Below are 11049 nucleotides of genomic sequence, written 5' to 3'. Positions count from 1 at the left end.
GCGGGGCGGGTCGGTGTGGCGGTGTTGGGCGGCGGCGTCGGTATATAAAGAGGGTGTGGCTGGCTTTGGGGAGGGGCAAGGGCAGAGGAGGAGTCCGGCTCGGTCTCCTTGTCCGGGTCGGCAGCGGCGGCGGCGCGGTTCCGTGCGGGAGACGGCAGCGGGGAAGACGGGTCGGCCTGGCTCGGCTGTGCTTCGGCCCAGTCGGGCGCGCGCGAGACTTTTTTTATAAAAAATTCCACCGAAATTAAGAAAAATCCTAGAAAAATAAATAAAAATCTAAAAATGCCAAAATAAATTTTCGCCGTTTAAATAAAATATTTAGAACGGGATGAACATTTTCTTGGCCCTAAAATGCAGTTTTGAAAACATGCAATTTTCCTAAATTCAAATAAAAATATAAAAACTCCAAAATAAATCTTATTTGATTTTTTTATTAAATCCTCAATATTTTTTATTTTGGGAAAGTCATTTTATTCCCTCTCTCATATTTTTATAATTGAAATAACTGAAGATACAATAAATAAAATCAAATGATCCTATTTTTCAAAATTCGAGAAAACTCAAATATGAAAATAATGAAATCCCCAACTCTCTCCGAGGGTCCTTGAGTTGCGTAGAATTTCTAGGATCAGGTCAAAAGCAATAAAATATAACATGCAAAGATGATCTAATGTATAACATTTCAAATTGAAAATTTGGGATGTTACAAGAAGGTTTTGCAGTGTTCCTTGGAAGTAATCTAGTTCCCTGGAGTGCCCGTAAGCAAGCTATTGTGTCCATGTCAAGCACAGAAGTTGAGTATAAAGCCCTAGCTAATGCAACTGCTGAGATTATTTGGGTGCAGAATATGTTGACAAAATTGGGACTTCATCATCCTTGAGCTGCATCACTTTGGTGTGATAATCTTGGTGCTACATATTTGACTGCTAATCCTGTTTTTCATGCTCGAACAAAGCATATAGAGATAGACTATCACTTTGTTCGAGAACGGGTGGCCAATAAACTGCTGAATGTTCGGTTTGTCCCTACAGGTGATCAGTTTGCAGATGGGTTTACTAAACCCCTTTCTTTGAGGCAGCTAGAAGCTTTTCGACACAATCTCAACCTAGATAAGTTGTGATTAAGGGGTAGTGTTAAGCATTGTATAATACGGTATGCCTATAAACCATATGTAGCTAGTTAGATTGCGTGCGTGTGTTTGTTGTAACAGTGTTAGGATAGGTCGAGCAATGCTACACCTACGTAGTAATTAAACGTAAAGTAACGTAATGCCTTAGGTGGCTTTTTTTAGTTGGAGGAAACTATGAGAGGGGCCCCACCCAGTTGGAATCAGGGGGGCGGAGGGATTAATAGTTAGGCTAATTACGTAACTGTACGTAGATTTTTACGTAAGTGTAGCATTTTTCGGATAGGTCAGGGCTATTGTGATCTGATCCGATTGTAGCTAGTTTCCTTGGAGAACAATCCACAGCCCTAACCCCTAACCTCTCTGTAATCTTTACCCTTATATAACACGCATGCGTCCCAGCTTAATTGCATATGCTTCAGCCTCCTTTTCTACACTCGCCGAGTTCACCCTTAGAAGCTGCATGAAGAAGGGCGTCAAGTCCCTAGTCACGGAGCCGGAGATGACGTACGTCGTCCTACAACATGGAGGACGTTGTGGACGCCTACTTGGTCCACATGTACGACGTCAGCGATGGTGACGTCGACCCCAACAACTTGAGTAACAGAGTAAAGAGGTTCTTCAAGGGGACCAAGAAGTTGTTTAGCAATGGTAAGGCTCTCCATCATATCTCCAACGTACGCCATAGAGGATGCACAAGAGCACGCCAAAGGAGCTGGGTGAGTTCCGTCAAAACTACATGCTTGAGGCGTGTGCATAAGGAAGGAAGAACAGGCGGGTGGGCTAGTTTCCGGGACTTTTGTGCGCACGTTATGGCAGAAAAATCGGAAGTGGGATTTCATTGCAGAAAATTGACGGGGCAGACGACTTCCTTTGTTCTATAAAAACTAGAATAATGCCTGTGCGTTGCAAAGGATATAAATATCCTATTACGCTAGTTCGTGATTTACCTGTCAATTATAATGCGACTGTGTAAATAAATGTTCATCAAATTTTAACTGTGATTAGAAATTTGGTAAGTAAACTAAAGTAGAATTGATTCGGAAGGTAAGTATATTAAGGTGATTGATTATCATATACATGGAAGGTTGGACGAAGGGGAGGTGGAAAAAAAAGTGAAATGGGAACCTTATGTTCTTTGTAAGTAGTAGAGATTATAATGCGACTGTGTAAATAAATGTTCATCAAATTCTAATTATGAGTTACCTTATATTTTGATTAGAAATTTGTTAAGTAAACTAAAGTAGAATTGATTCAGAAGGTAAGTATATTAAGGTGATTGATTATCATATACATGGAAGGTTGGACGAAGGGGGTGAAAAAAAAGTGAAATAGGAACCTTATGTTCTTTTTAAGTAGTAGAGATCGGTGGGAAAGGCTTCCATCGATCGATTGGGGCTCGAAAGGAAACAGCCTACAAACTCTCCCTTTAGGAGTAGAGATATGGCGGCGCGGCAGGTAAACACCATCCTGTAAGAACGGGCACGTGACTAACGAAAGTCACGATCTTTGCTACAATTTGCGGTCACATGTATGGCTGGTCGTACCTGCTGGCTAATAGTCTTTACCGTCGAAAGTTGGAAACCATATACTACATACCACATCAAGTCCACAATCAGTAACATCGGAACAAAACAAATGAAATTGCTTCCACATTAATCTAAGAATTGCATCCACATGCATGTTCTCTAAGAATTGCTTTAACCTCAAAATAAAACAGAAAGTAGTGTGAGTTAGCCATGAAAGTAACAAGTACATCTTCATCCACATCGATGAAAATAAACAAATGAACATACCACATTAATCTCAAAACAAAACAAAAAACAGTACATGTTCATCCACATCCGTATTCTCTAAGAATTGCTTGAATCAAATGAAGTTACCACAGTCTGAGTTAGCCCTCTCACTTAAACTCCTCATCATCGTTGACCTCCTCCTGCTTCTTGTTCTTTCCATTCTTGGGCTCCCCCTGTGTAACTGTACCCTCCACCATTTCCCCGGCATGGTTGCTCCCGTCGGCGTCGGCAGCAGGCACCACCTTGAACTTGGCGTAGATGTCCCCCTTGTAGAAGCTTCTGGTCCTCCATACCAGCACCAATGACACGAGCGCGCCGGCAAGCGTGACCCCCGTGATTATGAGAAACGCGTGCTTGAAGCACCGTACCCCCTTGCAGATCTTGTCCCCGACGGCGGCGGCGTGGCCCCCATGCTGCCTGGCCGCCTCGGCGTCGTACATGCGCCCGGCGATGAGCACGTTGAGTACGTAGGCGCCGATGGGGCTGGCCGCGGAGCCAAAGTTGAAGAGTGTGGAGTAGTACTTGAGGCCAAACACCTCGGAGATGATGGAGAAGAGCAGTGGCCACTGCGCGCCGAAGCAGAAACCGAGGATCACCGAGGCGGCGTATAGGGACTGCGGCACGCCGAAGGCGATGAGGAGGTGGCCGACGCAGGAGAAGAGGAGCACGGCCGTGAGGGCTAGCGGGCGTGGGAACCTGTAGCGGGCAACGAAGAACTCGGACATGTAGCCGGCGCCGACACGGCCGGCGTAGTTCCAGATGCTGATGAGGGAGACGAAGGTGTTGATGCTCTTTGCGGGGTACCCCAGCGACTGGCCGATCTGCGCCATGTTGTCGATGGCCGTCAGCGTGCCGCCGATGCCGAACACCGACACCACGAACAGCACCAGCATCTCGACGCTCACCAGCGCCTGCATGATGGAGTAGTCCTCCCCCAGCGCCGGCGGCTTGAACATGTTGGCGAGGCAGCCCGTCATGCTGCACTTTGGCTGTTCTTGGTCTTTCGCGCTGCTTGCTGGTTCCTCGACGGCGATGGCCGGCGGGTGCTGGAGAGATTCCTCGAGCTGGGACACGGCGGTGTACTCCTCCTTGATGACGACGCCGAGGGGGATGAAGAGGATGATGAGGAGCACGGTGGCGCCGACGGCGTACGCGGCGTGGGAGAAGCTAGGCACCTGCTTTTGCACGACGATCATGACGAGGAGGTAGGTGGCGAGCGCGATGGAGATGTAGAGGAAGCAGAAGAAGGGCTTGCTGTTGGGCTCGTCGCCCTCCGCGCGGCGCCGGTACGGGAGGACGCGGATGGTGTGCACGAAGAAGATGTACACAGCGGCGGGGAGCCAGGCGATGAGGAGGACGAGGGACTTGGCGTCGTCGCCGTAGATGGCGAGGTAGAGCTGCGTGTAGATGGCGCCGCTGAGGCCGACGAAGCCCTTGAGCAGGCCGATGACGATGCCACGGCTCTCCGGGAAGTTCTTGACGCAGGCGACGAGCGCGCCGGTGTTGGAGAAGGTGAGCGCGTTGGCGCCGACGCACATGTAGATGCACATGAGCCAGACGGGCGGCGCCGCCGTGCGCTCCGTTAGCGCCAGATACACCATTAGGTAGCCCGCCAGGTTCATGCCGGCGCCGATGAGGAGCACGGCCCACGTTGGCGCAACCTGCTGCACCAGGCCGGAGACGACGCCGACGTTGGTGCCCAGGTCCTTGAAGAAGCCCAGCGTGTTGAGCGTCTGCTGGTTGTACCCCAGCACGGACCGCAGCTCCTTGGAGTAGAGCGCGAAGATGTAGGTGGACCCCGACGCCGCCATCACCACCATGGACGCGAACACCACGTACCACCGGCTGCGCAGCACCCGCCCCAAAAACGCCGGCGTGCACATCACCGCCGTGGCCCCCTCGCCGCCGCCCATTTCTCCTTCCTCGCTTCCTCTTCTCTTTGGAATCGAAGCAATGGGGATAGCTAGAATGATCTGATAGATACAACACCAAGTGTAAGCTCTGCTACTTATAGCGATCGACGTGACGACTGAGTGAGACGGCTATGACATAAAAGAATTGGACTACGTAGTTTTCTTGCCATTCCAAGCAGTCGAGGGACTGAGTGAGACGGCTATGACATAAAATATTTGCAGAAATGAAAAGTACACACAAGGTGTAGCTGGTATAGTGGACTTTTTGTCAGATTGATGAGATTTCATGGATGCTACTGCATCTGGCCCGTACTCAATGGCTAGCTCAAGAGAGGGTATTTTACCACGTCCATGTGATTAGTGGCGGCTAAGGTTTGTGGATGTGTAATAAATCCCGCACTGCCAGCACATTTATTAGTTGACCAAATACTCTTTGCGGTTTACACTCTCTGTTGGTTTCAGCTGGCCAGTTTTCTCTCTCATCCCTGGGTGTTTGGAACTAACCATATATGAATCTAAAGAGCCTGCATAAGAAAAATTCAAGGTGGCCGGAGTGGCGGCACCATTGCAACAAATCTAAAATAGACTAACACTACATGTTCACAAACTTGAAGGAAAAAATTGCCATGATTTTTGGTACATATGTATGTTCACAAACTTGATCACAAAAAGTGTATTACATTTCACCCAGGATATATTTCTCTTATTTTATTTGCATGAGGAGAATGTACTGCAAAAGTTGACCGGAGTGGTTTCCCCCCTGCCAAAATACCACAACATATTTTGCCTTCATTAGATGCAGATCTAATAATAAAGATTATCGCAGAGCAAGCATATCATCATGACCAGTTGGATCTAAGGAGTGGACTCATTGAACAAGTATCTACAACAAGCTACAAATCACAACACCGTTTGCCGCTGATGCTCATTTCTTGTTACCGAAAAAGACTTTCGTCCCGCTTTATATATAAAGCACCGACCAATCACAACTCAGATACAAACGCACTCCAGCACAACATACGCACACACGCAAGGCAGGATACAAAGGCACTGAGCGCGACAACACTACCCCTAGTAGTACAAGAGCAACCGGAGTCCTCAACCGTGAGCATGCCACCGCAAAGAGATGAAGCCGCATATGACGAACCGTGTGCTCCAGTGGTGCCTTCAGGAAGGTTACGACACCAGAGTGCATCCACCGCCCGACCCGAGGATCAGAGTTCCCCCTAGAGCAACACGACGAGCAATGAGAGCCGCTACGACGCCTTCAAGAAGGGAACGAGCTTCGCCACCGCCAGTCCGTCCGAAGATAGGTCAGGTTTTCACCTCGGCCGACACTCACCACCACCGGACGCCACGCCCCAGCGACCACACCATCCACACTACCATGGCCAACGGGCAGCACCTAACCACGGGCTCTGCCCATGAGCACAGCGGAACCACCACCAGGTCCGCCGCCCCGGCATCCCAGACCTTGAGATCAACTCGCTCGAGACCCACTGCAACCCCAACCAGAGATACGGGCGGAAAGGGCCCGCCTTTCGCACCCCTGGGCAGCCCCCAACTCCGAAACCGAATAGGTCGGCCAAAGCTGGCCTCCAACGACCCATCCGGGGCACCGAGCGCGAGACGAGGTCAGTCCTGCTGCCGGGCGCGAGACAAGCACGGTCCTGCTGCCGGGCGCGAGACGAGGCCGGTCCTGCTGCCGAGCACGAGACGCGCACGATCCTGCTGTCGGGCGCGAGACGAGATCGGTCCTGCTGCCGGGCGCGAGACGAGGTCAGTCCTGCTGTCGGGCGCGAGACGAGCGATGGACCATTGTTGGGGGAGGGCCGAACCTCCAACTAAGGGAGCAACCAGACGACAAGGAGAGGACCGAAGATCGAAACGGGCCGCCTAGAGATGAGCCGATGCCAGAAAACCATCCGTTGTCCCAGCCAGCCCGCCGAGCTGCCGAGATGCTGGCGCGGCGAATGGAAGCCTCCACACCGAGAGAGCCGAGCCACCCCGCCGCCGCCGCCCATAGCCGGAGCAACAGCCATGCCGGGCCGATGCCCCAACCGGCGCCGCCCGCCCATCAAACGTCGGCAAGGCGGACACGCACCACCACCATAACCACACCAGCGCCACCGCGCCCTGGCCAGGTCCAGCCGGAGCCCCACCACCCCACCGAAGGAACGGACTCCAACTGCAGCTCATTTATTGTTTAAGAAACAACTTCCCTCCTTGGCATGTGATCGTAAAAAATCTGATATGATAAAGGGAGTACTTAGAACTCATCTAGATGAGACATAATTTGGTCTCATTCACTTTGAAAACAAGAACAGATACAACCCACGTCAGCACACACGCATCTTATAGCATCACATCCAACGGCTATAAAAGGTGAATGAGACCAAATTATATCTCATCTAGATGAGTTCTAGCAAAACTGTATGATAAAACCACCAAGGACTAACATGAGCAGTTTTAACCGACAATTACAATATAACATGACTCAAAGTGCAGTTGCAGTTGTGTGGAAGAATCTTGTGCGGCTCAATCAAGCTCTTGCTGGTGTATATTACTTGGGACCAATATATCCTGCTGGGTCAAAATCCATATGTTCTAATAGTCAAATATTACTCCTTCCAGATGGGTATATTAGTCAGGCACAAAATTTTAGGTCTTTAATTTAACTAGGGTAACATTTATTATATTACATAAAAATATATTTTTAGATTCGTTGTCAAATATAGTTTCTAACCATATAAATTTTTGTGACACATTGTACATTTTTTATTACTAGTTAAATCAAAGACCTAAAAACAGTTATTTAGGGGGTCTGAGACAGGTATGGCCAAGCTAGCCAGAAGCATTGAATTATCTTTAGATGTCCAACGACATTGGGGAAGTATTCAGACACAACGAATGCTAGGAGATAGTAGTACGATGAGGTTGGGTTTATCATAGTTTAATGCTCTATGACTCACTTGATTGGTTTTTCGCGCAGCCACTTGATATTCGTTGACTTAGGAAGGTGGTCCCCCTGATTTTGATTGGCGGCACGATGATTTGACTTTGTTTAATTTGTACTACCTTTGTCCTGGCTTATTGGTCTTCATTGTAACTTGTGCCAAACTTTGATCATAAATTTAATTAACAAAATATTAATGCATGTCACCAAAATCTATATCATTGAAAACTGTGTTCAAATACGAATCCAGTAATACATTTTTTGTTGACATGCACTATATTTTGTTAGTTAAATCTTTGGCCAAAATTTAGCACAAATTATAAAGGGGACAAATAAACCAGGACGGAGGTAGTAGTAGGAGTAAGACTTGCTGTAGTTGTACGATGATAGCACATGGTTTGTATCCTTCTAAGTAATAAAGCATCCCTTTTCGAAAAAGCAAATGGTCTGCATGTTATCTTGCCCGACGAACAAATCGAGTATGACTGCTACTCCCTTCGTTCCTAAACATTTGTCTTTCTAGAACAAGTGACTACATACGGAGCAAAATGAGTGAATCTACAATATATCTATATACATCTGTATGTGGTAGTCCATTTGAAATCTCTAAAAAGATAAATATTTAGGAACAGAGGAAGTAGATAATGATACACATATAAGATAAATCAGTCAGGTATTAGTGTACGTTATATGTAGAAGAGTTAAATTTTACCCACCAACAAAATGTAATAGTTCTATCAGCTGGCAATCAGTCAGGTATTAGTGTACGTTGTACGTTTCTTGACATGGCACAAGAATTTAAATTCAGGCGGCGGCTAACATACATTGTGATTGAGATTAGATGGCTGCTAGCAGTTTTATTCTTTAGCTCTAGCTAGTTGAGATCCTCGAAGATCACCCCTTGAGAAAAGAAGATCCTCGATGATCACCGTGAGATCTGACAGCATTTGACCGTGAACATAGGCAGCGAGCAGGACGGCGTGAAAGGAATTTCGTCCACTTTTGATCAGACGGTTGTAGGCCACAGAGCTATATTGGATCAACGGGTATAACAATTCGGATGACGTGGCCTTACATGGAGGCAGAAAAATAAGCTAGTGGGGTGCCCTTTTTAGATATAGAAGATATGCAAAAAAAAATGAATTAATCCTAATTTAATATTTCACATTCCAAGAATTGAAAATTCTGGGATGTGATAGAGATGCTTAAGAGCTGAGCGCATCGCCCCAAAATAGAGATGAGCTTCAGACGGGAACTCCTTGGCAATCCTTATTTATACTCCCTTGTTTTTACTTACGTACTGTGTTGTTTCCTTCATGTTACAGTAGTAGAGTCATAAGCCGGTCACGCATTGCGTCGGCGTATCGTTCTGGTGGCAGTAGTGGCCATTCAGTGTCCTCGAATCTTGATGTAATTTTTATTATGTTTGAGATACTTTGTACTTTCAGTGAATTTTTATAATAAAATTGATTTTTTTCCGAAAGAAATGATGCACACAATCATCTTTATTATATTATTCAACGAAGTTCATAAACAAATACATGGATCAACCCAACGCCACCTTCTCGGTGACCGTGTCGCTACACCTACAAGCTTGATAATGTGCCCTGACCTTAATTACACCAACATAGACATCTAATTTGGTGGCCTCAACAAGCCGTCGAATGGAGAGTCGAGAGCAACAAGGTCTAGCAGACCCTCAGCGCGTGTCACATGTGCACGCTATAAAATCCGCAGCTGCTGCCATCTTTCGTCGTCCCACCTTTACGATGGATCAGCGCATTTACCTTGTGACGCCTTTCTGTTGTCGATGGCACAACGAAGTCAGGCAGCGGCACCATCCTGCGCACGTTCATCTGCATGCACCCATCATCGAGACCCAATTGTGCCACGCCTCCGAGACCCGTTGTCATCGATGTGTTAGATGGGACACCGCTCCACCACTTGACTGTCCAGCCAGCATTTGCTCCAAAACGATGCTCCCACGAGACAAAACAACCATCTTGATTTGTTTGACTCATGAACGAAATATAAATATTTGTTGTTGGTGTCTAACCCTAGCTCTCCCTCTCTCTGCTACACTCCCTTCTCTCTGCTGCACTTGAACGGCACAAGAAAGAGGTGGACAGGAGGAAGAAGAAGGACACAGGGGCACGGTGGTTTTTCCGGCGCTCGTACGCCCGCCGCAACGACGGCTTTTTACCAGCTCAAGCAACAACTCAAGGTGCACCACACAAGCTGTTACAACGTCGACCACACGGCTTTATACCCGAGCCAGCGCACTTGGCACACACCCATGCTTCCACTCCCCGATCGTGCACACGCTCCGCCCATTCAGCCCGCGCTCGCGACGCGCCCCGACGCGCGTAGCTTGCGGAAAGCTCCAATAGAACGACGCACGCTCGTACCGCTTAGCTCGCCAACTGCCTATGCCTACACACATGCACACGGTGTACACGTGCACAAACGCTCCCATACACCACACGCACGCACACACTGACACTTGCCACACACCCGGCGCGACCTGGTTTGCATCCGACGCAACCGGCACGCACAAGCACATGCACCCAATGCGCACCCATGTCGCCTCGCCATGGCTTATTTTTAACATTCCCTTCCTAAGCCGCGGCCTAGAGGATCCCGTCGTACTCGACATTGGCCTCGGCGAGAAGCGCCTGCTCGGCCGCCTGCGCCTTCCGCGGTTTGTGGCCCTACCGTTTGAAATGCCCTCGCTCACCGCAGTTGTAGCAGCGTCCTCGCCGCTTCCCTCCGCCGCCTGATGCCGTGCTTGCTGCTCCGTCGTCATCGTGGTCGCCGAAGCCGCGCCCGCCCTGCTGTCGACGCCGCGCCGCCCACTGAGCCACGGGGAGCATGAGTTGCTCTCCAGCCCACTCCCTGCCGATCTGCGCCCGCTGCCGTGTACACTCCTCGAAAGCCTTCAGATGCCCAAGTGCCTTCCCAAAGAGCATATGCTCGACGTTGCAGAACTGCTCGATGCCAGCCACCGCGGCGTACAATCTTTGTCGTACGGTGTCGAGCAGCTTCTTGAACATCGTGGCATCGTCAAGCACTGCACGAAGCCCCGCGTACCTGGCCGCCATGCTGCTCACCTTCCCGGCGTACGCGTCCAGCTCATCACGTCGTCCATTTGCAGGCGATCGAACGCCCTGTTTCGAATTAGGTCGGAGGAATGTAAAATGTAGGTTTTGGGGGATCTGGCTCAACCCTCTATGGGGTGGCCTATCACACACGCGTGCA

General features: G+C 48.9%; 1 protein-coding gene across 1 annotated transcript; it reads right to left on the bottom strand.

Moving 5' to 3' along the window:
• Positions 1–3029: 3029 nt before the first annotated feature.
• LOC119339455 (uncharacterized membrane protein YMR155W-like) lies at positions 3030–4835 on the bottom strand. The gene has a single exon (XM_037611506.1). It carries the CDS (start codon positions 4833–4835, stop codon positions 3030–3032), a length of 1806 nt encoding a protein of 601 aa, XP_037467403.1.
• Positions 4836–11049: the final 6214 nt, after the last annotated feature.

The sequence above is a fragment of the Triticum dicoccoides genome, chromosome 7B (genome assembly GCF_002162155.2).
Source record: "Triticum dicoccoides isolate Atlit2015 ecotype Zavitan chromosome 7B, WEW_v2.0, whole genome shotgun sequence".
Taxonomy (NCBI): domain Eukaryota; kingdom Viridiplantae; phylum Streptophyta; class Magnoliopsida; order Poales; family Poaceae; genus Triticum; species Triticum dicoccoides.
The sequence above is the reverse complement of the archived record's forward strand: the minus strand, read 5'-3'. Positions and strand labels throughout refer to the sequence as shown.